We start from the raw sequence: 27,531 nt of genomic DNA, 5'->3' as shown, positions 1-27,531 counted from the left end.
TGACTTCAGAACAGCACAGCTCCGGCCATTGCAGCCAACTGGGGAATGAACCAGTGGATGGAAGACCTCTCTCTCTCTCTCTTTCTCTCTCTCTCTCTGTCTGTCCTCTCTCTGTGTGTAACTATGACTTTCAAGTAAATAAATAAATCTTAAAAAAATAAAAATAAACTCCATCCCCTACCACCACCAAAAAGAAAAGGATCAAGAGGTACACTTCATCAGTATATTTCAACCAGGTGTTTTATTGGTCTGGCAACTGCAAAATATACAAATTTCTGAAAGGCATTCCCTGTTTGAAAGTGAGCACAGCTTCCTCCCAGGTTATTAATTCAGTCAAATATACAGAGAACAGAGAAGTCATCAGTCACACATAAAAGGCCCCCAAACCCAATGAACAACTAAACCCAATCTATACAGCTTTCTATGTTTAGGCTCCCTTATACATATTAAATAAATAAATAGCACATCTGCTATCAAAATAATAAAAAAATAAATTTCAAGTATTACAAACGAAAGATAATCATTGGTGTGGTTCAAACAGTTTTTCTTCTCCCCAAAAATGAAGAGGTTTTTTTTTTTTTTTCTTTTTTGCCCATGGTCTCAGGACAGAATACAGAGGGGGAAACCCACCCAAAAACAAATATGCAAAGTTAAGAAAATTGGTCCCAGGAGATTTTTTTTGGGGGGGGGGGGGGTTGTGGGCGGGTAGAGTGAAGATTCAGTAGAAGCAGAGGTCCTACAGCTGCAGCTCACACTCACCCTCTGTCCACAGTCTCCTCCAAAGTCAGGTCACTGGCTTTCAAATTCAGCAGCATTCTACTACCTCCAAGATGCCTCCAGCCTGTCCTTTATGTCTCTCTCTCTCCCCACCTAGGCCCTTGGCACACCAAAGCCCCATGTTAGGCCAAGCATTCTTCATCTATGTCTTGATTTCAGGGAAATCAGGTGAGATGGGAATTGTACCTGCACCACGCCCCAACAGCTCCGACAGCTACAGACTGAGACCAGCAAGTGGCATTCTCAATAGCAAATGGGCAGGCCCCTCCCTCCTGTCTCAGAGATGACTGGCCTGCACACATGCACACACGTGTGCATGTGCACACAACCCTACCGTCTGATGAGACCCAAGATGCTGGGAGAGAGGGAAAACAGCCCAAGTGTTAGGTCATCCAGCAAAGAGATTCTCAGGCAGACGGCCAGTTAAAGAAGGTGGGATGGGCAGGGGGGACTTGGACCAGTTGGTTTGAAAAACCCAGCACTTCATCACATGGGATCTGAAGCCATGTTCTCCCCCATTTCCCACTTAATCTCAACCAGGCAAATGTGCATGCTTGAAACACTCCTCTCAAAACAAACAAGCAAACAAATAAAAAGAGCTCCACTTCCAGCTGCAGGGTGTCTCATTTCCCCAGATCTCACCCCAGGGATCTGTCTGTCCCCTTGTACAAGAAGCAGGAGGAGCTCAAAGCTCAGTAGCAGAAGGCAGGAAAGAAAAAGTAACCTTTGCCACTTGGAAGCTCTGAGACATCCTTAAAAGGGGTCATTTGGACAAGCTGTACTGCTGAGTTCCCAAAGTGTCACTTCTGGGCACAAGACACCCCTTCCTGCCCCAGCACGTGAGGCAAAACCCACAGGCAGAAACTACAGGTATTCAGAACCACATGTCCCATGCACCGGCTTTCAACCCTGGCAGAAATCTTCCAGATGCCATGAAGACAAGGCAAGGACAACATTCTACTCTTTTGAGTTCTCCAATGTCCCGGCACAGCCCCAGGCACACGGCGGATGCTCAACAAACACGTGCAGAAGACAGTCCCCTGGCATGAGGCCTGGCTGGGACAGGCGGGCGGTGACACAAGCCCCCAAAGAAGGGAAATCCCGCAGGAGCTTCTCTGTGTCGTCTCACAGCGATTCCAGTGCTCTGAGTGCCCCCATCTCATGGGCAGGCCCAAATCCCCACATTCAGAGGCTCCAAGTCCCCAAGGGCCTCTGACACCCAAACATCCATGTTTCTGAAGAGAAGGTGCTACTTGTGGGTCAGACTTCTGAGACCAACAGCAAAGTGCAAAAGCAAGCAGCTCTAGGAGACTGAGCCTCCTGGTACTTCCGAGTCCAGAGAAGAGAGTAGAGGGCACTCAGGGTTCCCAGGAGAGGGAGGCCCTGGGGAGCAGATCTCAGCTTTCACCTCTGCATCCAGCGAGTCCATCCTCCAAGTGAGGCCCGGGGAAGGCCTGTGGCTGTGCAGGAGAGCCAGGCTGTGTCACCACTCAGCAGACCGGCGAGTCCTAAGCCCGAGGAATTCTACAGAGAAGAGACCCCGCTCCTCACAACCCAGCACGTGCCCTAGTCCATTCTTCCACCAGGCACTTGCCCAGGCTGAGATGTACAGAAGAGCCACGTGCAAGTCTCTAAGTGTCCCTTGACCTTCAGCAAGGAAGACGTGGCCCTCCTGTGGCTGCAGGATCCTCTGCTAGTCTGTGTCCCCAGCCATGAACACGACAAGGCAAGACCACTGCAATGAAACAGGACAGGGCCTTCCCTCACCTCTTCCATGCTCACCATCCTCGCCAAGCTTCAAGGGGGTCCTCTGAGGTCAGAGACCACAAAAACCCCAGGAGAACAGAGAGTGTAGCGGCCTGCAGCTCGACGTGGGAAACCATGAATCCACGTGGCTTTCTGGGGTCTTGGCTGCCCCAACTACAGGGGCATGGTGGCGTAGGTAGCTTCGCTTCAGCCATCAGACCCCTCCTCCCTCCACCCCACCCTGTTCCAGAGGAAGTCCATGGGATCAGTTTTTGGCCTCGGGTAGATGGAAGGACACAAGCTAAGCTGCAGGGATGGACACGGAATGGAACCGACGCGTCTGCTTCAGTGTTTCCTGGAGGGGTCGGTGCTGCTCCGGGAGCCTTTCATGTTCTGTTTCCAGGAGACAAGAGGGGCAGGGAAAGGAGTTATGAGGGGCTGCTGAGTGTGTGTTAAAGCAGAAGACTCAAAGCCACGCCACCGAGCCCTCCCGCCCCTGCTCCCTGCACTCCTAAGAGCACAACCCAAGAACAGTGTCACCAACCAAAGTCCCAGCACTTGACGGGAGGTAGCCCCAGAGTCACAGAGACAAGGACCAGGCACAGGGGCCAGGGGGACAGCACAGGGGAGGGGAGCCATGTGGCTGCAGCTCCTATGGGTGCAACCAAACTGCTCTGGGAGGTTGGGGAGCTACAAAGCACCGGGCGCCAGTGTCCACTGGAGCTGGGCTGCTGGCTGCCCTCACAGGGGACCCTCACTGGCTGCAGCGGTGGAGCGAGGCCTCCAGGGAAGCTCAGGCTCACCTCCCGACTCCACTAAGGCAGAGCTGGCCACCCACCCAGTGCTCCGCCTCCAGATTCTGGGAACACAGCTTGACAATAACACAGGTGATGAGTGGGATGGCTGGATGCGGCAGCAAGGCCCAGGCCGGGAGCCAGGCAGAGGAGGCTGTGTCGCTGCAGCCCCATCTCTGTCCTGATCAAAGTGACCCTAGCAGAAAGCCCCGTCCCACAGCCCCGGCCACACACAGCTGCTGCCACTGCACAGCAGGGGGCCTCTTTCCTTACCCTCCTGAACCTACTCCTCGGGAAAACAAACACCCGAGGCTTGCAAGTATTCTCTCTGATTCTGAAGGTCCCCACCAAGACTTCTGAAAGGAGCAAGTGCAGAGCATGGAGTCCCTCGAGGCCCACTGCCACCCCCATGCTGGAACCCAGGGTCCAGGGCTACAGACATCACTAGAGAGATTTGCAGGGCTATGCAGCAACAGATCCAGTGCCCAGATCTGGGCAGCACTCAGGAATCCTGTGGCTGGGACCCTCTGCAGGAGGCTGGGCCTCCCGGGCATGACCTAGACTCCTGTCTAGGGAGAGAGCCCCAGCTAAGCTGTGGGAATGGAGAGCAAGGGGCTGCTGCTTCCCTCTCACCATGGCTACTGGCTCCAACCTGCCCTCTGAGACCACAAGCCCATGGCTTCGAGCACCCACACAGGATGGAGATGCAATAGTGACACTGGCAGACTACAAGGCAGGTTATGTCCACAGCATTCACTCATGGGCCCCGGGGTCAGGGCACAAGGGATGGGGATGAAAGACACATTGGAAAGGACCTCAGAACAATGGCACTGCTTGTAAGACCCTGGGGCACTGACACACACACGAAGGCACATACTCCACAATGGCCAGTCTGCACACAGACCAAGAGGCCCTAGGGCTGAGATGCATGACTCTGAGAGATGCAAAGGGGACAGAGCAACATGCACCCGGTCATTTACCTGTCCAAGGTTAGTAAGGAGAAAACTTTGAGAAAATGTGACAGACAGTTCGTCTTTCACGCACAGTGGGGAAGAGGAAGAAACGGGTTGGAAAAGGGGGGAAAAAAAACATCTTTAGCAGCAGTTTCTTTTTCATGTTCATTTGTAAAACTGATGGATGTACAGGGCCAGCTTAGTGGCACAGCCAGTAAAGCCACTGCCTGCAATGCCGCCATCCCATGTGGGCGCCAGTTTTGTGTCCCGGCTGCACAATTTCCAATCCAACTCCCTGCTAAGGCATCTGGGAAAGCAGCAGCAGATGGCCCAAGTGCTTAGGCCCCTGCCACCCACATATGGGAAACCCAGATGAAGCTCGTGGCTCCAGGCTTCCGCCTGGCCAAGCCCTGGCCATTGCAGCAATTTGGGAGAGTGAACCAGTGGATGAAAGATCTCTCCCTGTGTCTCTTCCTAACTCTGCCTTTCAAATAAATAAATAAATCTTAAAAAAAAAAAAAAAAGAAGAAGAAGAAGAAGAAAAAGGACGTACTGTGGATGCCAGGTGGCCTCTCGATCCCAAACAGCTAACCCGGGCCCCAGGAAAGCCCTGCAGTGCACAGGACCTGGGTTGTCATTCCTGGTTTGTGGTCAAAGGCATCAGACCCCAAGGCCTAACCCCTCTCCTGAGTCTGAGTGCTCCAGAGAGCCCTGGCAGTGCCCACCGAGGCCCTCCCTGCTGGTTAACAGCTGCCATCCTTCAGGCATGTACTAGGTGCCAAGTGCTGCATCTACATTCTTGTGCTCAAAGTCCCCAAGGAAGCTCTCTCAGCTTACAGGGGAGTTTGCTAGTTGAGGTAGGTCCTAGAATCGCTTTAACTTGCCCAGAGTTCCAAAGACAGTGGCCAGGAGCACCAGCAAGGTACAAATCCAGCCAGCCTCAACTTGAATCATAGATTTTGGTCCCACGGAATCCCCATTAATAAAGACGCAGACTCCCCAGCTGGGCTGGCACCCACACCACACTCAATGTGCTTTTGCTGAACTGGACAGAGTCTAGCCAAGGACATTATGACACTGGTCTTAGAGACGGGCAAGTTCAACTTCAGCATGTCCCTTCCATGTAGGAGTCTCCTGGCAGTCTCGGGCAATGGGTCAGAAGAAAGGGGCTATGCCCACATGCCACACCATCAAGGGTCCAAACCCAAGGGCCGGTTTCCAGACAAAGAGAACCCTGATCCTGGTGTAGGCTAGGCACTGGAAAGCCAGCTCCAAAGACACTGAGCTGTGGGAGTGGCTTTGTCTTTGAAGACTAAGTTAACCAACAGGCTCACTGCTGGGTAAACAAAACTTAACCACAGGAAGCAGCTGAAAAGCAAGGCTGCAGGAGGTAAACCTGAGCAAACAGCTGCCAGCCATGCCCCCACGCATTGTGAGGATCAGGAGTTTTGGGGGAGGAGCAGGGAGGGCAGTATCATGGCTGCTCACAGAAGCCAGCAGAAAAGATGAAGCCAACCCTTAGAAACAGAGACCCATTCAAGGGCTGGTGCTGCTGCCGCCTGCCAGGCAGATGGCCACAGGTGCGTCACTAACCTCAGCCTCACCTGCCCCCCTCCCGGGGTTATTCCAGGACCAGGGATATGCCATCATGCTTCTCCTGAGCTCCAAAGCCCTACACAGTACAACCTGCTCTACGACGCCAAACCACTCCCGCTTTCCAAAACTGAGCAGTGCTCTGCAGCTCAACTTCTCAAACCCTTGAGTCCCTGCACAGATGCTCACGAGCACAGAACGAGCAGCAGGGGAGATGTGACTGGAGGAGGAGGGAGGGTAGCATTTTATGGTGGCTGCTATGAAAATTCTACCGTGTGAAGGCCTTGGCTCCTTCTCTGGCTGGGGATCGTGACAGCCACAGGGATGCCAAGTTATCTACTTAGCAGCTGCCAGGCTGATGCTGAACCAAAATCTGCTGCAGAGGACTCAGGCAGAAGGGTCTGATGGGGCGGCTGCACCAATCCTGAGCACGATGCTTACGGCTGGGCAGGCGTCACTGCAAAACCACCTAGGAATGGCTTCCACACAGGACTCTCCAGAGCCTGGGGGGTCCAGCCCCACCACCTGCCCACCAGGGGACAGCCTCATAGATTCCTTCTGCAGATTAGGCTCTGGGTCCATTTTCCCTCCAAACACTAAAGGATGCCCCTTGGGGAGGCCAATGGTAGCAGGCCCAGATTCAGCTCACCACCAAAACCTGACTCTAGGAGGGAAAATGTGGGTTTATGCCAAACCCCAGACCAGGGCCAGGGCCACTACAAACAAGCACCTAGGGCCCAGAGAGGGACTGCGGAGAAGCAGCCTATGGCCACAGCAATATCAAGCCACACCGATGGCCACTTGGGACAGAGCAGCCTCTTGCACCCTTTTCTTAAAAAAAAAAAAAAAAAATCAATTCCCAGCTCCTCCCTCAACACACCCATCTTCTCCTTCTCCCACGGAAGACCTCGGACTTCAGAAAAACTGTCCTTATCTTCACTATTTTAACAGGCAAGAGGCCCAACTGGCAAGCAGGAAGAGAGAGGTGCAAGCAGTAGAATTATGCAGAGAGAAATACTTACAGACAGGCTTTCCCTAGCAAAGGCTGCAGGGAGAAAAAGTGGAGAGAGAGGTCAGTCAGAAGGTAGGACCTCATGGGGTAGGGCAAAGCCCTGGCAAACCCTGCCTTCCCCCCCACAACACACACACACACACACACACACACACACACACTCACACACACACTTGGATCAGCCAATGGTTCCCAGAAGTCCCCGGGGACCTGGCAACTCTGCAGGAGCACCTGCCTTGGTATCTTGCTTGACCGACGTCAGGGCAGCCCCAGATGTTAACCACACCCCCGCCCAGCACCCAAGCACCCTCAACAGCTGCCTCTTAACTTAAATACAACCCTTAAAAAGTCCTCAGATCTAAAACCTGATGAGTCTTTTCAGGTGAAGTACCTGGCGATTAAAATCCTACACTCATGCTGATTAGCAGAGTTGCAACCCAAGCCAGGTCTCCAGGATATACCTGCTGCCATCTCACCTAGTCCAGTCCTTACCAGGTTAGATGTGTGGCCCAAATCACCTTATCTGATTTGCCTTTTGTAGTAGGTATTATTCTCCCATTCTACGGATAAGAAAACTGAGGCCTGCAGAGATAAAATGCCCTCAGGGGCCACAGCGCCTACCCTAAGACACGTTCCAGACATTCCAGGGTTTAAGGAAAACCAAAGATAAGCTAGGAAGAGTTAGTGAGCTGAAGCCTCCCATACTGATCTCAGAAACAAACCCCATGTGAAACTCAGCCTCTGGAGTAGGGAGTGGAGATGGGAGAGACCTGTGGCTGACACCTACATATTTGAGCCCAGAGATGTCTACATCTTGCACATTTGCAAAGATTCTTGACTGTCTCTGAAGAAAAGACTGATTTTTTAGAAAACCCATCTTAATACTCAAAAGTGACAACCTTCCCACCTCTAACAGCCACAGCCAATGAAATGAAGTGAAATCTGGTTGCGTTCAGCTTTGATTTTTACCCCCTGCTAAGACAACTATGTTAGGTGACAAAGTGGCTCTCTCCTGTGTATCCGGCCTCAGGGCCGTGCTGGCACCAGGGCCCAGGGCCCAGCCGTGCTGCAGCAAAGGGACAAGAGTGAGGGACAGAAAAGATGTGCGGGCCCAGAGCTGGAGGGAGAGAGATTGGGGGCTTGGTGGAGATGGCTCTAGAAATGGTGGTTCATGAATGCCAAGGGACTCAGACACTTGACTCTTCCTTCTGCTCTGCCCGGTGCTGCCCGGTAAAGTCCACACACTCAGGAAGGAGGCGAATGTGGTCATCACAAAGGAAGAAGCCCTCCCCCCTTCCCCCGCAGAGTCTCAACTTCCAGGAGGGCTTCTTGTCACGCACACATGCACATACACACACGTGCGTGTGCACACACACACACACACACATGCCCGCGCATAGTCCCAGGTCTGAGGCCACTGCCACCCCCCCCCAGGGAAGAGGGAAGTAAGTCACTGACTTGTCCGGGTAGCTGCGTGGGCACCTCCGGGGGCAGGCAGCTGGGCAGGGCAGCAGAAGTGGAAGCCACATGCTCCTCAAAGCTGTTGATGCGAGGCTTTTTGGTGGGCTCGGGGCTGGCTAGTGGGGTGACACTATTGCGTCTCATGAGCGGGTTAGGTCCCTTCTTTGCATCCTAAGCAAGACAAAGACAAAAGAGAGAAGGCGATAGTTACAAGGAAGGGGAAGGTAAATAAGCCACACACACACACACACACACACACACACACACCAAAAAAAAGGTCCCCCTGCTCCTGGATTTTAGGGATACAACAAGATTGACCCAGGAAGGGAATGGCCCTGGGACCAGGTGGGGGGCAGGGGTGGGGGTGGGGACTCCCTCCATACTCCTTCTGTTTCCTGGGTTGTTCCAAAAGACACCCACATAGATAAACACCACCACGATGTCTGCCTGCCAAGCAGGGAAGGAAATACAATCGCCACAGGGAACGAGATCGGACAGAAGAGCCCTGCTCCCAGCCCCCGGGACAGAGAGCCCGCGACAGGACAGGTAGGGAAAGGTGTCAGCGCTGTTTCCTTTCTGCCGACCACCAAGCCTGGACCTGCAGTGCACGCACAAAGAGTTCTCACACAAACTACCACCCTGGCTGAGGACGGGACACAGAGGCCAAAGAGGCAGAACACCTGCGGGAGGCCGAGCCTGCCAGCCAGGACCAGACCACAGCTCTCCAATCCCAGGGACAACATGATGGGAGGGGGTCCCAGGAGTTCCCGGGCACAGGAACCTCAGAGCAAGTCTGCTGTCTGCAGCAACCTGGGTGGCCACATACAAGTCTCTGAATGCCAAAGTCTGCAGGCCGAGCTCCTTAGAAAGGCGGAAGTCACCTGTTCCACCCATCTGGGGAACTCTGCAGAGAGAAAGCCCTGCGTGGTGACAGAGGATGGTCTGCAGAGTCCTGGCCAGGCACTGGGGAAAGTAAATTCAAACTTGGGCACAGAATCTATCTGCTCAGTCAATGTGACAAAGCACCCAAATTTCAGACCTGCTCGAGGTGGAAAATAGCTCTGAGTGGGCACTGGGTCTCTTGCTGGCCATCGCTCAGGGTGCTCATCCCCTGCCCCACTTCCATGCCCCCCACACTGTCCACTTCTTGGAAATTCTGCACCTGAACCCGTGCAGTTGGCCAAGGCCAATGGCTGGTCCAGTTTGAACCAGTGTCTCTTGACCTCAAAAGCACAGTTTTACCTGCCCCAAAGGAAAAGGGAATAGTAACTGCTACCCTTATGTTTAAAGGAAGACTGCGTCTTCCTCTCTACCATTCGTTTCATGGGTTATGGAGAAATGGGGAAGAGATCATGGAGAGAAAGGAGAGGAAGAAGATCTGGAGGAGCTATAAAAGGAAGCCAGGGCAACAACACAGGGGTGCTGCGGGAGGCAGCCGGCCAGGCCAACTACAGATAAGCAAGTCCAGGGAGATACCACCGGAAGGCGGGGGCCAGGCAGCACGGGCAGTCCCACTACTCCACAAGAGCCCTCTGAGTGACGAAGGCCAGCAGGGGGTCTCCAGAGGTCTCCACTCACCTCCGACCTTTCCCGGTGTGTGCTCACCGACTCCACATTCAAGTAGATGGATTCCACACGGCAACCTTCAGGAGAAAGAACTAATGAGAAGCCAGCTTCCGAGAAGGGGGGTGATCCTGCCTGTAGTGTCACAGCCACCAGAAGCCACCACCCTGGGGGCCAGGGCCCACTCACCATAAGCGACAGGTGTCAGTTTCAGAACGGTGTGAAGGGGGCATTTCAGGTAAGGCATCTCCTCTGAAAAAGAGAGAGAACGGTCCCACAATTAGATAGGAGACTCAGGCAGGTGGAGACATGAAGAACAGCCACTGCAAGAGCTTTTGCTGCACGAGGAACCTCAGAAACCAGGCCTGGGGGGAGGGTGTCTCCTCAAATCAATTATACGGGCCGGTCCTGCACAAGGCAGGAGGCCCTGGAAAGTGACACCTTCCCAAAAGAACACAACCAAAGCAAAGCAATAGACCCATCTTCACACAACGTGTCAGGGCGTTTAGCTTTTTAAAGACATTCCCCAAACAATTTGTGTTTGTCTAGGGATTCAGCCGAACCCTGGACAGACACAAGATTTTTTGATTTTTTTTTTTTTAATTTATTTGAAAGGCAGAGCAACAGAGAGAGAGCTTCAATCTGTTGGCTTACTCCTCAAACCTCACAACAGCCAGGTCTTGGCCAGGCCAAGAGCTCCATCCAGGTCTCCCCACATGAATGTCAAGGACGCAAGTACTTGAGCCATCCCTGCTGGCTCCCAGGGCGTGTGTTAGCAGGAAGCTGGAGTGGAGGCAGAGGCAGGACTCAAACCAGGCACTCTGATTTGGGATGTGGGCACCCCAAGTGACAGCTTAACCCCCTGCACCACAACACCCACACCAGGACTTAAGTTCCTAGTGGTATTGTGAGCGTTTTCTAGGCTGTTTGTTACTCAGAGGTGAACTGAAAAGAAGCACTGCCTCCCAGCCTGACACCCAACCCAAAGACCCTTAGATGTGTGGGGACCAAGGGGCTTTCAGCAGGCTGTTTGCAGAAGCAGTGAAGCCCACTGGGCATCAAATTGCCCCCAACAGCCTTTCCTAAGGGCTGGCTTGGAGGCACTGGGCTCTGAGGACCCTGCAGCAGGTGTCCGGCCTTCCCTCTCATTCAGCAGAGTGGCAGATGCATGTGAGAACAACGGGTCTGTGGTCACACGCACTCAAGAGAGTCTCCTTTCTCCTTCCTCCCTCCTTCCCGAGGCCACAACCTGCCCAATGCTACCTGCACTCTTGTCCAGGAAGTACGCCAGCAAGCAGCGCAGGACAGCCTGGTGGCAAATGACCAGCACGTTCTCCTGCCGCTCCAGCTCCATGATCACCGGCTCCAGGCGCTGGACCAGGTCCTGGTAGGACTGAAGGCAGAGGGACAGGACATGGTGTTAGAGCCAAGAGCCTTGACCGTGTGCCATGGTCTTCTGTCATTATTAGCCAGAGAGCTTGTCACTCCTCCATCCCTCCATCCATTCTCCCACCTATCTATCATCCATCTATATCCATCTACCATCCATCTACCCACCCACCCATCCAACTATCCAATTGCCCATCTACCCACCCACCCATCCAACTATCCAATTGCCCATCTACCCTTCCATCTATCCATCCACCTATCTATCCAGCCAGCCAGCCATCCACTCACTCACCCACCCACCCACCCATTCACCCATCTACTCCCTCACCCACTCACGCCCCTACCCATCCATCCATCCATCCATACACTCATACACTCATTCACCCACCCATCCACCCCTTCTTTCCCTGGTATTTAACCTTTCATTTGGCAAAGTGGTTCTTGTAAGGTACATAAACCTGCTGTCCTCTGTCTCAGTTCCTTCTTCTTCCTACTCCTCTCTCTACGCATTCAGGGACAGCAGTGGCTAAGATGGGGCAGGTGTTACAATGGAATTTTTTTTAGAAAGACTGATTTATTTATTTGAAAGGCAGAATGAAAAAGAGATAGAGATAGAGATAGAGATAGAGATAGAGATAGAGATAGAGATAGAGAGACTATCTTCCATTTGCTGGTTCACCCCCCAAACAGCCACAAGAGCCAGGTCTGCATGAGGCTGAAGCCAGGAACTCCTGCCTTGTCTCTCACATGAAGGGCAGGGGCCCAAGTACTTGAGTCCTTGCCATTCGCTTGGGAGACCTGAATGGAGTTCCTGACTCCTGGCTTTGACCTGGCCCAGCCCTGGCTGTTGTGTATATTTGAGGAGAGAAATAGCAGATGAAAGATATCTCTCTCTCTCTGTCTGTCTCTCTTTCTGCCTCTCCATCTGCATTTCAAATAAATATGGGGCAGGTGCTGTGGCACAATGGGTGAAGCACCACTTGCGACACCAGCATCCCATATGGGCATCAGTTTGAGTCCCAGCTGCCCTACTTCTGATCCAGCTCCCTACTTATGCTTGGGCCCCTGTACCCACTAGGGAGACCAGGATGGATTTCCAGGCTCCTGGCTTCAACCTGGCCCAGCCCTAGCCACTGCAACCATTTATGGAGTGAACCAGCAGATGGAAGATCTTTTGGTCTCTCTGTCTCCTCCTCTCTCTGTAAGTCTGCCCTTCAAGTAAATGAATAAATCTTTTTAAAAATATGAAAACAAATGAACAGACTTTTAAAAAAATTTTTTAAATTTAAAATGGGCCATCAAGGCTCCTACCCACTCTGCCCCCTCCTTTTTTCTCCCCCAAGCCAGAGTTCCAGTGACAAGGGCCAGTATGAGACGAGAGGACATTAGGCTGGCCCATGGGGGACAAGGGGGTGACAAATGCTCAGAAGGCCACAGGCAGGAGTCAATACATCAGCCTGCCCAGAGCAGTGCCTCTGCACAAGCCATCCCTGTCTGTGTGCAGCAGCTACTTGCTGGGCCACAGGGAGTGAGAGGCTGCATGTGGGGCCATGCCTCTACCAATATCAACCAGGCCATCAGCAAACATTAATTGGAGACCCTCGCCTGTCTTCCTTCTGTAGCCCAGTGAAAAACCCTGATCATCACCCACCATCGTTTTCCTTTCTCTTATCACTGAATTTGTTGCTAGAGAAACACAACTCCCACTTCTGCCCTTGGGAAGACAGAACCGCACTTCTCCTGGGCCTATGCAAGACTCAAGTCCAAGGGCAAGGCGGCAGGGACAAGACTGCAGAATAGATGGGGTGTTGGCAGGGATGGAGAGTCCTCTCTGGACAGCTGTTGATCACAAGGTCCTCTGGGGTCCCCACCGCCCTCTCTTGGCCAACACCACACACAGCACCTACCCCCTACCCCGGCCATCATCTGCAGAATGAACAGGACAGTAGAGAAAGAACAAGCACACAGGACGGGAGGTGACCCCAACACTCACCTCGCCCGTCGGGTAGCGGTAATAGTACTTGTCCTGCTCACGCAGAGCGTACTCCTCAGGGTAGGTGTCCTTGATCTCCTCGTAGGTCAGCTCCTCACACACGCCCTGGGCAGAACACCGAGTCGTCACCAGAGGCAGTGCATCCAAGAAGGCCACTATGTGCAGGGGCCCCCAAGATGCCAGAGTAGGAGTCCGCTGGATTCCCGTGAGAGCTCCCCACCCTGCACCATACCCTCTGCTTGGGACTCACAGCATCGATCTCATTGAGCGCCTTCCACTGTTCGTAAGGGAGCTTCAGGGCCTCTGCCGTCTGGATGGTGCTCTTCAGCTGGCTGGTCCACACCCGGAGGTCCTTCAGGTTCTGCTCCTCCACAAACTTACTCAGGGCATTGGCAAACTAAGAGGGTGTGAACGAGAGGGCACACTGACCGCCCAGAGCAGAGGCAGGGTTCTCTGGTGCTCTGTCCGCTGGGCAGCATAAGGGGCCCAAGAATAGTTGCACTCCCCCCGACCATGATGGATACCCCAGGACATTCAGCTCTGCCCACCCCCTCCCAGGTCATGCTCTCCTGCACACAGAAACACACACCCTGTGAGCACACGAAGGCAAATGGTGGCAAAAATGCATACCCCACACACCCAGGGGACCCCAGAACTGCCGCCTTCTGCTGCCCTTTGGTTCCTACCTTCTTGCCCCTGCTGGACAGGCCTGAGTCGCCCCCAATCTTGCCTTGGAGGTTGTACTCGTTCTCGCCGTGCCGACACAGGTAGATGGTGCGTGGCTGCACGTGGATGTTCATCAGGTAGTACACAATGCGGCTCTGGATGTGGTCCTGGACTCTGTTCACCAAGAACCTCCGGCCAACGTCGATCACCTTGATGAGTGACAAGTCCCTGCAGAGAAACACCATGGAAGACCACCCGTGAGACTCCCCCACCACCACTTCCCCACCCCCACCCAGCACAGCACACCCAGCCCTGGGGCCAGAAGGCACTTCTCCAGGACACACAGACGCTTTCTCCAAAGGTAGCTTTGCACAAGTGTGGCAACAACACCCACAGAGCATATCATCCCAACAGGCTGGGGCCTCCCTGAGGAGGGGGAGAGAAAAACAGGAGGGTGGAAATCTGAAGACAGTAGCAAAATAGGGCTCCAGTGCATGTTTACTCTCTGTTCTTCTACAGGATGCCAGAAATATGTGCACCAGGGGCTGGCATTGTGGCACAGTACATTAATCATATGACGCTGGTATCCTGCATCCGAGTGCTGCTTCAGGTCCAGGTGCTCCACTTCTGATCTAGCTCCCTGCTGATATGCCTGGGAAAGCAGCACAGGATGGACCCAGGTGCTTAGGCCATTGCCACTGTGGGAGACCGGGACAGAGTTCCTGGTTCCTGGCCTCAGCCTGGCCCAGCCCTGGCTCTTGTGGCCACTTGGGGAATGAACTAGTGGATAGAAGATCTCTCTCTTTCTGTCTCTTGCTCCCTCTCCGCCTCTGGTCACTCTGTCTTTCAAATCAATCTTTTTTAAAAATCTTTTAAAAAAAAATTTGCACTCCATGTGAATTTGTGATCAAAGATTTTTTTAAAAACATCTTTAAAGAGAGTTTATGGAAATCTCCAGAATGCTTTGTGGGAAGCTGAAGACAACCCTGAAAACCCTAATGCAGAGGATTCCGAGGAGGTCACAGCGTGGGAGGTACCTATCACATTTATCAGGGTCGAGGGGCTGATAGCTGGCTTCATAGCAACTGATTCGCTTCATGAAGTCGTCCATGGCCTCTGCTGAATTGCAATCTTTGTAATCCGGGCTGGAGATTTTAACTTCCTGCAATACCACAAAGAGGCAGCTGATGAGTCACACTGCAAGGCTTTCTGTTGTAGATTAAGCAGGATTTGGGGCTTTCAAAAGGGGAAAGCACAGAAAGGTTCAGAATGAAGATTATCCGACCCAGCATTTAAGAGAAAAAAGAAAGAAACTGGGGGGTGGGGGGTGTCAGCCTGATGATTACATGGGAGGACCCGCAGCCCAGACCGAGAATTGCTGGTTGGAAGAGCAGAAACAGGGAGCCCACGAGGATGCCGTAATGAACCCCTCTGCACAGACCACCCGAGTCAGGATCAGGCCAATAACCGGATGACCACCACACAGGCTGGCCCTCAGTTCAGCCGAATTCCACAGCAGCACCTGCAGGGCTCTGCACACCGAGCTGGTGACAGAAGGGGCACTCGGCTGCTCCTACAGATGCACCCAGCCCTGTATGATCCTTCTCCATCTGTCCCCACAAAGGCAGCACCCACCTGTGATCAGGCTGCAATGAACTGCTTCTCTAACTAGACCCCAGGCCCACTGCTTTGCAAGGGCTTTGATCCCAAGAGTAGGTGGAGCAGACACAAAAAAAGAAAAGTAGGCTCGGCTACCTCCTGTAACTGAACACTAGGCCTGGGAGACTAGTAGGTTTTAGGGAAACTCAAAGCTTGTTAATGCCAGTGCTCTTTTTCCCCTCAACGACTGCCCTGACTACAAAGCAGCCACTCTTCCAAGATCCAACCCAGAGGGAAGCTAGCAGGGCCGGGGTTGTAGCATGGCAGGTTAAGCTACTGACTTCAATGCCAGCATCCCATATGGGAGCACAAGGTTCAACTCCTGGTTGCTCTGCCTCTCATCCAGCTCCCTGCTAACATGCCTGGGAAAGCAGCAAATGATGGCCCAAGAGCTTCGGCCCCTGCCCTCGACATGGATAACTGAATGGACTTCCAGGCTCCTGGCTCCAGCCTGGCCCAACCCCAGCTGTTCTGGTCATTTGGGGAGTGAACCAGTAAATGGAAGATCTCTTTCTCTCTGTGTCTCTCCCTCTCTCTGTCACTCTGCCTTTCAAATAAATAAAATAAATCTTGAAAACAAAATGGAAGTGGAGGTGGGGGAAGAGGCTAGCCTTAAGCTCAGCAGGTCAAGCCACTGCCTATGACACTGGCCTCCGATCTGAGTGCCAGTTTGAGTCTTGGCTGTTCTGCTTCCAAACCAGCTCCCTGCTCATGTGTCTGGGAAGGCAGCAGAAGATGGCCCAAGTACTTGGGTCCTTGTTATCCATGTGGGGGACCCGGATGGAGTTCCTGGTTCCTGGATTCAGCTTGACCCAGCCACGCCATTGCAGCAGACAGAAGATCCCTTTCTGTCTCTCTCTCTCTCTCTCACTCTGCCTTTCAAATAAATATTTTTGAAAAAATCTAAAATGGGGAGCTAATGTTTTATAGGGACAGGGTTTCAGATCAGGAAGATGAAGACAGTCTAGGGGCCAGCACTAGTGGTAAAGCAGTAGGTAAAGCAGCATCCCATATGGGCACTGCTTTGAGTCTCTGCAGCTCCACTTCCAATCCAGCTCTCTGCTGTGGCCTGGGAAAGCAGTGCGAGATGGCCCAAGTCCTTGGGCCCCTGCACCTGCGTGGGAGACTGGAAGCTGCTCCTGGCTCCTGGCTTCGGATCAGCACAGCTCTGGCCATTGCGGCCAACTGGGGAGTGAACCAGCAGATGGAAGACCTCTCTCTCTCTGCCTCTCCTCTCCCTCTGTGTAACTCTTTAAAATAAATAAAATAAATCTTTTTTTTTTTTTAAAGAAAAGTCTGGAGATGAGGAGTGGTGATGGCTTCCCCACAACATGAATGTAATGAAAGCTGCTGACGTTTACACTAAAAACGGTTCAGACGCAAAGGGCGTGCTGTGATATTTTACTACAGTTTCCTACATACAGCTTCCAAGTTCCTGGGCCTAACTTGCCAAGGTGCTCTGAGGTTTCTGGACACAGAGGGTGAGGGGTGAGGCTGTGTTAGTGGACTACACGATCAAGGATGAACTCCTGCCCAGGCACGCTGGTGACTGCTCCCTGGGGAGGAGGATCACACAGCCGCACTGTGCTCCAGCACCAAGTGGAACAAGCAGAGCCAGGGGAACTAGCACGACGCTTGGCTTAGATTATTGCAACTTGTGTTTCCTTGTACTTTGGATCCCTTCCGGTGGCCCCACGGGAACTCACTTGAACCTGTTTTCCACAATTCAGGTCGCTCTGCCTGAAATATGAACTGCTTTCTCAGACAAGGCTTGCACACGACTGCACTGCCTTGGAGAAAAAGCCCAAGAAGCCAGTGTGTGCTCAGCATCTCCTTCAAGATGCACATCTACATGCAGCAACAGCACGGTGTTCCCTGCTTATTGGGAAAACTTTTCTTTATAAATATTCTGAGCTGCTGAGGCTGGAGAGGGTGACCTGCAGTGAAGTCTTCACAGTGATCATTTCTGTTCCTGACTCACGGGTGTCAGCACCATCCACCCTCAGCACATCTAAGCACGCTCTCATCGGGGTAGTGGAGACAGAGACGGCTCTGCGGCACGAGCATTAGACGCATCCTCTAGGAAGACACTTTTCCCCACACCCCTTCCTCTCAGACGTGGGACCTCTGCCTTCAGGTTACTGAGCCCTATAGGCTGTTTATACAGACCGTTCTCACCTACCAGAGACCTTCCTAGCAAAAGCTACCAGCCCTGCGGCCTCCCAGCCCTTCTGGAGGAGTGAGCTGCTCCTGGTCCCCAGCAGCCCCATCACCACGCAGCTGCCAAGCTGCAGCTGTCTGCAGAAACTGATCCCAGTTCCTCTGCTGTGTCTCACGTCCCAGCCAATGCTGTGCACTGCCGGCTATCCTCAAAGACCCCACGTGGGGCCAGCTCAGGTCTTGGGACAGGCTGCTCCATTCAACCGCTCTCTGCCCTTCTCACCTCTCAGACAACAACAGAAGCTGGGAGGGGCAGCTCATCCTGAGGGGTCAGTGACTCTGCAGGACCTGATCTGGGGCCCCCAACTTTTCTTGGATCGAAGATGTGCTTGTGGTTTAGGTGCAAACACAAAGAGCGGGGGTGGCTGGTTGTCTTACCATGATGTTGGAGGCCACAACTGAAGGGTCATCACACACGGACTCAATGAAAAACACCTGGTGGAAGTCAGCCAGACAGAAATGTTAGAGAACAACATCTATGGGCAGGCACTTGGCTTAGCAGTCAAGACACCAGCTGGGATACCCACAGCCCCTACTGCAGTGCCCAGGTTGCAGTCCCAGCTCTGCTTCCACTTCCAGCTTCCTGCTACTGCAGACCCTAGGAGACAGCAGGCGATGGCTCAATAGTTGGTCTCTGCCACCCCAGTGGGAGACCAAGACCAGGAGTTCCTGGCTTCTGGCTTGAGCCTAAGTCCTGGTTATTCTGGGCATTCAGGGAGTGAACCAAAGGATGGGAGATCTCTCTGCCTGTCTGTTGCCCTCTGCCTTTCAAATAAACACATTTTTTTAAAAAATAAAGTTGACAATAAAAGGAAAACATCACACCACAATGGGCCAACTTAGATATCACTGTGGTGCTAGCATCACATACGAGGAGGAAAGAGGCCATTTATCAATTCCCAAAGACACAAAAAGATATGGACCCACTGCCCCATCCCGAGTGGGAGGTCTTCTCCACCCTCGAGAGCTCTGCCACGGGGAAGGCCCTGTTTTCAGACAGCGAAGCTCAGGCAGTGGCAGACGAAGGAACAAAACGGAATCAGGGAGTCATTTGGTCCCCGAGGTCCTCCCTCTCTTCTGAGCTCCCTGGAGCAAGACAAGGAGTCTGGCTCACCTTGAAGTCATTTTCTTTGGCAAAATGAAGGATCATGTGTCTCCTCTCTCTAGTAGTGTTGGTGGCATCAAAAACCTGAGAAGGAGGGAGAAAGGCAGGGAAGAAGAATCTGAGCTTGAGTTGAACAGTATTTACCAATACCACCAATCTGCCATTTCCAGGAACAAGTCCAGAAAGGCACTTCCAGGAGAGACGGTGCTCTGCCCATCTCCAGGGCTGTGCCTGTAGGCAGCCCTCCCTCTCCCACTGCCTCCAACACTCAGAGACAGCAGGGGAGGGGTGGAATGGCCGCTGGAAGCAACCAGTAACACCCAGCAGGAGGGAACACACAGAAGGGCCAATGGCTCTTGGGCACTGGTGGTATCCCAGATTCTGCCCTCCCTCAAGGTGGTGACCAGTTGCCCATAAGGCTGGTGTTGGGCATATGTGTGACAGCCCTCACTGTGGCTGTGTCTTTGAGTCCCTACCCAGTCCCCAGGCTCTTCTAGCCACCTGCTTCCCTCATCTCTCCGGGCCAGAGGCCCTGTCTGTCCCTGTCTGCAATGTCCCCACAGTGTCTCCCAGCACCGTGCAGGCCACTGAGAACATCTTCCTGCTATGGCGTTGCAGAGTGAGCCAGCTGTATGCCTCGGACTTACTGCAATTTGACCTCCTTCCTTTGTCAGGTAACTTTTGACATCTCTCAGGGCAGCTAAGGCACATTGCCTGCAATGCACAAGAAAGAGAAGCTGCAATCAGAGCCGGCCCCTCCACCAGGGTAGCCCAAGGAAGCTCCCTCCCTGGCCCCAGCCAACAGTAACCAGCAATTCTGTTCCTAAACTGCTCAGTGTTAGCCAGGCCCTCCAATCAGGTCCAGCACAGATGGCCTGGGCGCGCTGTCGGGCCTGGCTGCACACTGGAACCATCCCTCTGGAGGGCTGTTACAAAACAGATGTCCAGAGCCCACCCACAGATGCTCCCGGGTGGGGCCTGGCACCGAGACCTTGACAAGCTTCCCAGGTGGCTTCTAAAGTGCAGTCAGGGTTGAGCACATTGCACTGGGGCTCCCAATCACCTCCTGCTTCAAAAGAAATCCTTTCCAAACGTACCCAGATGATTCTAATGAAAAGGACTTTGTGTGCTCTCAAGGGCTGGGGCTGCTGCTGTTGATCTGTCTCTGTTAGCTTGGGCAGACCCTCTGGGAACAGATCAAAGCTGCAGAGTCTCGGACAGGCCGAGAGGCTTGTCCCAACACCTGACAGATCTGATGGCCACCAGCGGAGAGCCGCTCTGCAGGCCAGCCTTTCCCTTCCTCCTATGGAGCCCGACTAAGAGACAAAGCGAACCCAAACCCGCAGCCCACTGGGGTAGCTCGTCGTGGCTTACTTGCGGACTTTCATTGCTTCTTCATTGTCAGGGCGGAAGAAGTTGTAGGAGCTGTACTGCTTCACAGCCTCCCGGCGGTATTCTCCCACATTGAACACTGTGGATGGGAAAAGTCAAGGACAGCCCTGGGTGACCTAGCAGGAGGAAGGGGCCGACTTCCAGCTGGGAGCACAGTCCCAATCAAAGGGGGGAAAGAAAATGAACAAACACCAGCCTGAATAAGATGATGATCCAGTATGGAAACTAAGAGTGTGAGCGTCCCAGTCCAGCGTCACCACCTGCTCCCTAGAAGCAATGGGCTGGGAAGCAGCCCGGCTTCCTCCAGAAACACAGAGCCCACTGCTGCCTGCACGATACGTGAGGCTGCACCACAAGGCCCAGGGCTCCATAGGCTGTAGACTAGAGACTGGGATTGTAAGAACAGAGGTGGTCTCGCCAGAGCAAATATAGAGACCATGGTTTCTGCTAAGAGGCTCAGGCAGGCAGCCAGCAGGGGGACACATTAATAGCTCCCGGGATCTCTCAGCAGGTGGCAGCCAGAAACATGGAAAAAAAAAAAAAAAAAAAAAAAAAAAACACACACACACACAGTCCCCATATTTAAGATACTTCCAGCTGGGAGGACCAGGCAGGTTCACCGACAGAGCACTGGAGGAGGGTTAGCAGAGGAGGTTTCAACCAAGTGCAAGGGCTATGATATGCAGGGACTGGGTGGCCAGAGAAGGCTTCAGGAAGGAGATGAAATCAGTCAGGCAGTGGCGGGTGGGGAACTCAGCAACCACGGTAGCCCTGAAGGTGAGGACCAGGAGCACGCAGGATCGTAGCCCACGGCTTGACTCCTCTAGTCTCAGGACCCGGCCTCACCTTTGGTTGGGACGCCAATCCAGTTGAGGTAGCGTGTCAGCTTCTTGGAGATGTACGTCTTCCCCCGGGCTGGGAGGCCCACCATGACAATCACTGTGGGGGAGTTGGTCAGCTTCGGCCCACAGGCTGGAAAGGACAACCAGGAGAGATAAGATCAAGTGTTCTACAGCACAATGGGGTGACTACAATTTATCATCATTTATTATCTACTTTATATAGATCTGAGACGAGTCGGGAGGCTCCAAACATTTCTAGCTAGGTTCCTAGAAATAAGGAGATGGAAATAATAATTACCCCAATTTACACATTGTATACATGCGCTGAGTTAGTACACTGTAGTCCATAAATACATACAACTATCATGTGTCAATTAGAAATAAATTGGGGGGGGCAGTTAGGATGCCTGTATCCCACAGCAGAGTACCCAAGTTCAATACCCTGTTCTGGCTCCCAATTCCAGCTCTTGCTAATGTGGACCCTGGAAATCGGCAATGATGGCTCAAGTCATTGGGTTCCTGCCACTCATTCCCAGCTCCCAGCTACTGCACCTGCTCTCAGGCCTCTGCAGGTTTTTGGACGTGAACCGCCCTATAGGAGCCTGTGCACATTCTCTCTCCCTCTTTCTCCAAATAAATAATAAACGTAGATGAGATCTAAGGAAATAACATTTTCACTAGGGGATCACCAGTCACATGGCAGAAATTATTGAGCACAGACCTCCCTCCAACAATAAACTTCAAAGAATTTCATCAGAATTCTTTCATTCCTCATCCCAAGCCCCCCCACCCCCCGCAACATTTTATAATCCAATGGGTCCTCGGCCCCCTAGTGGCCAGAGCCCCACAATGACCCCTTGCAGCTCAACCTCACTTTAGGCTACCCTTGGCAAGTGCAGTCTGGAAGCCAAATTCCTGACCCGACACAGAAAACCCTACACCCAGTAGGCAACCCACAGTAGAAATGCTCCTCTCCTGGGGGTGTAATGAAGGGACCCCAACACCAGGGAAGATGATGGCAACAGGAGAGCAGAGTAGGTTCCAATCGCAGTACACAAACCGAGGCAGCAGGTAGCAGAGGGCCGTGGGAGTTGGGCCCTGGACCTGCCAGGATTCAGAGGGAACCCAAGCACCAGCTTCCTAGCCTCCACACAGGAGGTCTCCACGGTCTTCCTCAAAGAGATTTTTATAAAGAAGGCGATTGGTTTTACCAGATCAAAGCAGGTCGGGGGATGCAGAACACTGGTTCTCTCCAGGGGACGGGTAAATCCCAGTATCCCTGAGAGTCTCAGCCCCTTCCCTGACCGCCACCTTCTGCTGCCAGGCTGATGGATGCCAGGGAGCCAGCCGTGCCAGGCACTAAGCCCCAGGCAGAGGTTGGCACCACCAGAGATGCTGTGGCCTCTGAGTACCCTCCTGGCGTCCACCACTCAACCACGATCCCATGTTCCTCAGAGGTTTCTGTAAGATACCACCAGGGACCGGGATCTCCCCCGGATTCTCAGAAAGCAGCCACAAGCAGCCTGTTCAGGAAACAGAAGGCCTGAGACTCTGGCGACTCCTGCATCCTAGTGACAAGCACGCTCGCAGGCCAAGGGCCATGTGCCAAGTCCAGCCCGGGCGGTGCTGCCCCACACTCTCGGGCTGTCACGGTCAGCCCAGCTGTGCTCATCATGTCCCAGGCACAGGCTGCACGGCTTGCAGGGGAAGCTTTGGAAGCCGTAACACCCGATCTAGGCCAATGTCAGATTTGGACAGAGGCTCTGACGCACGGATGAGCCTCCGCAGGCAAGCGCCAGGGTGCAGAGGAAGCAGAGCTGCTATCCCGTGCACAGCTGAGGGGAAGAGGCCCCTGTCTAAGGCTGGACCCCCAGCAGAGGTCCCCAACTGAGGTCCATTGCCAAACACCACCGTAATTCTATGCTTGCCTCCTAACCCTGCAGGCTCAGGGGGTTCCGGTTCCTTGCTAGTATCTGTGCACCATTTGTAACCTGGGTGACAAGGGGGAGGAAACAAGGCCATCAGGGGATCAGGAGATGCTCAGGGGGCTGCAGAAAGCCCTTGGCTGCCCTCCTCGGCTTCCAGCAGCCCTGCAACAAATGCGTTCCTAGAAAACAGCAGCTTGCCACGCCCGCAGGGGGGCAGCAGGGATCATCATCGCCTTAGTGAAGCAAACAAGCACCAAGGGCTCTCATGCCCCAGGGACAAGCAGACAGACAGCTGGCTCCTCCGAGCCACCTAGACACGCACAGAGACAGACCATCAGACACACATACAGCTGCACTCACACATGGGACCATGTCAAGGCAGCCGAGACAGAAGATAGAAGCCGCCTGATGTCCCAAATCCGAGATTACAATCCATCCACTAATCACAAGAACAAATCTTCTGCCAGTAACACTTCGGGAACAAAAAATAATAAAATAAAATAATACTAACAAATCCAAAAAGACACAACAGAGTGAATGCTATAAGGCAGAAGTTTGGGCTGAATTTCAAGCCCTGTTAAACCATCACTCCTTATTCCTTAGCTTCATGCCTAAGATTCAAAGACGTGGCAAGAGCCTGCCGAGGGTGGCTGCCACCGTCCCTCCTCCCAGGCACTCCCGGCTCTCAGGAGGCAACCACAGTCCTTCTGACTAAATCTTTTGAGTCTCATTCTCCCTCAACCCTCCCTGCCTTTTTTTTTTTTTTTTTTAACTCACAGCACAACTCAATTCAATGGCCCTGTTGCTGCCTGAGGGGAGACCTTGGGTTTCTTCCTGCCTTCTTTCTTGATACTTCTGCCATCAAGAGATACAGCTGTGTACCACTCTCATCCTCCTTCCTGTCTTCCTCAAGAGTGCAGCGATCGTGGAATAAATACCGTAAACACCGTGTTTCACACAAGCTGTTCGGAGGAGTGCCTGCACACGTCATGCGACACAGCTGTCGAACTCCTTCTGACAAAACAAGTTTTTCAAGTGCAGCTATGCTGAGATGTCAGTGTTAGACGTCAATTTGAGGATGCCTAGGGGAGCACACAGATGTTCACTACGCTACAGGGGAAGGAAGCCATCATTTAAAAACCACTGGCTGGGTTAACAGAATGCACACCCTGATTTGCCATCAGGGTGGGGCAGGCTCAGGCTCAGGCTATAAGGCTGCTGCATGGTTAAGGCTCTGACCACTGGAAGCCACCAAGTACCAGGAGCGAACCCTCAACTTTAAGAAGTCATCATGTTCATTGACTTGGCCATTTGTCACACTTGCTGGGTGCCGGGTGAGCTGGGGGATGGCTGGATGAATCGGGGTCAGTGTCAGAGTACCTTGGAGCTAAGACTGGGCTGTTCACAAGCCACTCGTACCATTTTACTGCTACTGAACACAAACTGGCTACTTGTTCCAGTCCCCCTGCAGGTCATCAAACCAAACCAGGTTAGCTGGTGAGCACGTGTGCTGCAGGCAATGTTGACTGAGGTTGCCGATTAGGGAAAGAATCAGCCAGACGGACGAGTTACACCCCACCATCTGGACGGGGCTGGTCTGTGTCACAGCTGGGTTGGGAGGCTGGCACCCAGGGTTCCAACTCCAGCTCTCCTGCCTAGATTAAGTGACTGCCCTCTCTGATAAGGACATCTGCCCTCATCCACCCCACGGATGCCCTGAACTTATTCTCAGAAGACAGACAGTGGTTGGGAAGACCCTCGGCTCTGGCTCCTGTACCTCCTGTGAGCTTCCTTCTACTCAGAGGCTCCGTGTGATGCTAGCCTCAAAACACAAGATGCAAACTCACATCTTCTTTTCTACAAGTTGGTGAGCTGGGCTTCATTCACAGAAAGATGAGTCTCCAGAAGGGATCCATCCCCATAGCTGCCGAAGGGAACCAAGGCTGTGCTGGTCTACAGTAACCACCTCAAAGCACTACCACCAGATGAGGACAAAACTCTGCAGCCACATGAGCACCCTATGGGTTTAACATGCCGGAGACCAGAAGGCAGGCAACATGAGCACACAGAGAGATGTGGGACAACTGGTTGTGGGCAACCAGATATAAACCACTCTCCCAGCATCAGTGGTGTCCTCAAGTTGACCTAATATGAAGACTCGCATCTCAATGAGTTAGCCTCGATGGAGGATTTCCAACAGTGGGAAGAATGCATCCAATTGACACTTCTTTCCATATCTCTTCTGCACTATTTGATAGTTACCATGCACAGGCATTACTTTGCATGCATATTTTAACTAACATCAAACCAACCTCAGGCCTAATGAATGGCCTTTGTAGCCGCATAGTTCTAACCGGCAACACGCAGTGGTACAGGGGATATTTTAATGATCACTGACAGATTTAGGAGGCAATACAACAGCACAGTGTGATGCAGAGCAGGGAGAGGTCACACTGCAAAAGCAGCACGTGGTGGATCAGGACTCAGCTGAGGTCTTCCTCGCATGGAACCCTGCAAGCGCTCGCTCCTCAATGAGGGGCTCTCCACCAGCAGCCAAACCCAAGGCGCTTCTAAAATGTAAGATGCACATAGTGACCAGGCTTGAGGCTCCAGTAGGAGTTCTTTTTCACTATGCCCCTCGCCTAGCCCCTCCCAACTGACTCTAACGTGCAACCCAGGCTGAGAATCACCGGCTATGAACTTCAGGGGCAAGACAGGCATCTCCTAGGGCATCCGTGCATCTCCTTAAAGCAGAATACCATGCATGTGGCCCATTTCCAAGATGAGAATCTTTCTGTCTTTATCTGAGTACCACATGGACCTCTGATCCCACTATTCTAGATCCTGAGCAAAGATAAATTAGCAGCTTGTCTCATTACACTGTAGGTATGAAAAACCCTTGGTACCTTCAGGTGCTGTCTCTGCTCCCTGTTGAAGACAGCCCTGTAATGACCCGGATGAATATCCACTTTGCTGCGCTGATGATGGCAACGTTTTATTTAAGGCTTACTAAGTGCCAGGCACTGTCTCTCAGCCCCACCACGCTACATGGGACTCCTCACAGCCCCATTAGATAAACAGTAATGCAACCCACACGACAGACAAGGATGCTGAAGTTCTCAGTGCATAAGTAACTCACCCCAACAAGTGGGGACCCAAACACAGAGCCACATGATTTTTTTTTGTGATGATAAAGGACAATCAGAACGAAGAGCCAGTCCCCCTGCCAATCAAGAGCTTAACTTCGCTTCAGGTAAGCTGATTCACAAATTCAGTTAGTCTCCCCTCCGTTCTGGTTTGTGTCTGACGGGAGGTGCAGGCTTTGCAGCTGGACAAGAAACTTAATCCATCGACTGTAGGCATAACTCTCCCCTCAACTCCCCCCTCCCCAGGTCTGAACATTTCCGACAGGGATTCTTAGGCAAATGTCTCATCTGAGTGTGCAACGTGCAGTCTGACGGAGTCTAATGGATGGGTTTTTCTCAAGCCTGGAGGAAGCATGCATGGCCGCACCCTGGCTTCTCTGAGAAATCACTAGGAGCTAAGGCGGTGCAAACAGCAACCTCGGGAGAGAAACAAGCCAGTGTGTGTAAGGGCACACATACCATCCCAAGTATTTACAGACATAAAAATCCAGTCCTTGCTTTGTGCCACCCACTGCGGTTTACCAAGCGCCCAACGGATAACACTTGTTTTATTCAAAACCGAAAGGGGGGGGGGTGTTCCCCCTCTGGCCTTGGCCACACCTCCCCCTGGAACCCTGGAGTGGGGTGCATCCCCCACCACCCACAGGTTACATAGGAAGACCCTGGGCAGCTCCGGTTTAGCGAGCACGTTTCGAAGGGCCAGATCCGCGGCAGACCTGCCAAGCCCCAGCCCTCGGCTTCTGTGCCAAGAAGGCTGAGAAGCAGAGGTCTCCTGCGCATTTGCCCTCAAACCTCCGGGTCCAGCAGGACCTCGGCCCAGGGCGCACCCCAGGGAGGCGCAGGGCTCGCTTCCCCTGCACCGGTCCTGGCATGGGGAGGGCGGTGATTCAGGCTGGCAGAAGCCCAGCGCGGGCTGTCACGTTCCGCGGTGGCGCTCCTAAAAAACGTGGCAGTGGAGACGCCCGGCCAGCACCTGGAGCTCAGGTGCCCTCAGATGACCGGAAGCCGTCTCCAGGGTTTGCACCTGGATTTGACAGTCCCCTCTCGGGCTACGGCCAGGCCTGGGCAAAATGCCCACCTGCTAACTGGCCCTCGGCCACACGATGGTACTCTGGACACCTCCTGGCCAGTCCCACCGTCCTTTCCGGAGGCTGCAGGCGGCAGCTGGCGGTGGAGAACCAGGGAGGCCTCTCGAGAGCGCATCGGGGTGACAGGAGCGGCGGCGGGAGGCGCCCGCACATTCCGAGCCCCGGGGGACGCGTGCACGTGTGACCTCCCACCAACCCGCGGTC

At 53.2% G+C, this 27,531-nt stretch overlaps 1 protein-coding gene across 8 annotated transcripts in view; it reads right to left on the bottom strand.

The window, feature by feature from the left end:
• Positions 1-687: 687 nt before the first annotated feature.
• The window catches only part of LOC100350534 (6-phosphofructo-2-kinase/fructose-2,6-bisphosphatase 3), a 96,993-nt gene continuing 70,149 nt past the window's right edge, over positions 688-27,531 (bottom strand). For 2 of the 8 annotated variants that reach the window (XM_070055806.1, XM_008248587.4), the window contains exons 2-16: positions 21,170-21,295; positions 20,306-20,402; positions 19,579-19,645; positions 18,941-19,015; positions 18,205-18,261; positions 14,985-15,109; positions 13,968-14,175; positions 13,532-13,678; positions 13,282-13,386; positions 11,163-11,292; positions 10,089-10,151; positions 9,915-9,979; positions 8,334-8,507; positions 6,886-6,908; positions 688-2,916 (exon numbers count right to left, since the gene is read on the bottom strand). In XM_070055806.1, the coding sequence (XP_069911907.1) occupies positions 2,910-2,916; positions 6,886-6,908; positions 8,334-8,507; positions 9,915-9,979; positions 10,089-10,151; positions 11,163-11,292; positions 13,282-13,386; positions 13,532-13,678; positions 13,968-14,175; positions 14,985-15,109; positions 18,205-18,261; positions 18,941-19,015; positions 19,579-19,645; positions 20,306-20,402; positions 21,170-21,295 (1,469 nt within the window). In that variant the 3' untranslated portion in view covers positions 688-2,909. Of the gene's footprint in view, positions 2,917-4,297; positions 4,351-6,885; positions 6,909-8,333; positions 8,508-9,914; positions 9,980-10,088; positions 10,152-11,162; positions 11,293-13,281; positions 13,387-13,531; positions 13,679-13,967; positions 14,176-14,984; positions 15,110-18,204; positions 18,262-18,940; positions 19,016-19,578; positions 19,646-20,305; positions 20,403-21,169; positions 21,296-27,531 lie in introns of all 8 variants that reach the window. The other 6 variants (XM_070055805.1, XM_002721687.5, XM_070055807.1 and 3 more) reach the window with 4 other exon arrangements.

The sequence above is a fragment of the Oryctolagus cuniculus genome, chromosome 13 (assembly GCF_964237555.1).
Source record: "Oryctolagus cuniculus chromosome 13, mOryCun1.1, whole genome shotgun sequence".
Taxonomy (NCBI): domain Eukaryota; kingdom Metazoa; phylum Chordata; class Mammalia; order Lagomorpha; family Leporidae; genus Oryctolagus; species Oryctolagus cuniculus.
Note: the sequence above shows the minus strand (reverse complement) of the source record. Positions and strands in the feature narration are given on the sequence as shown.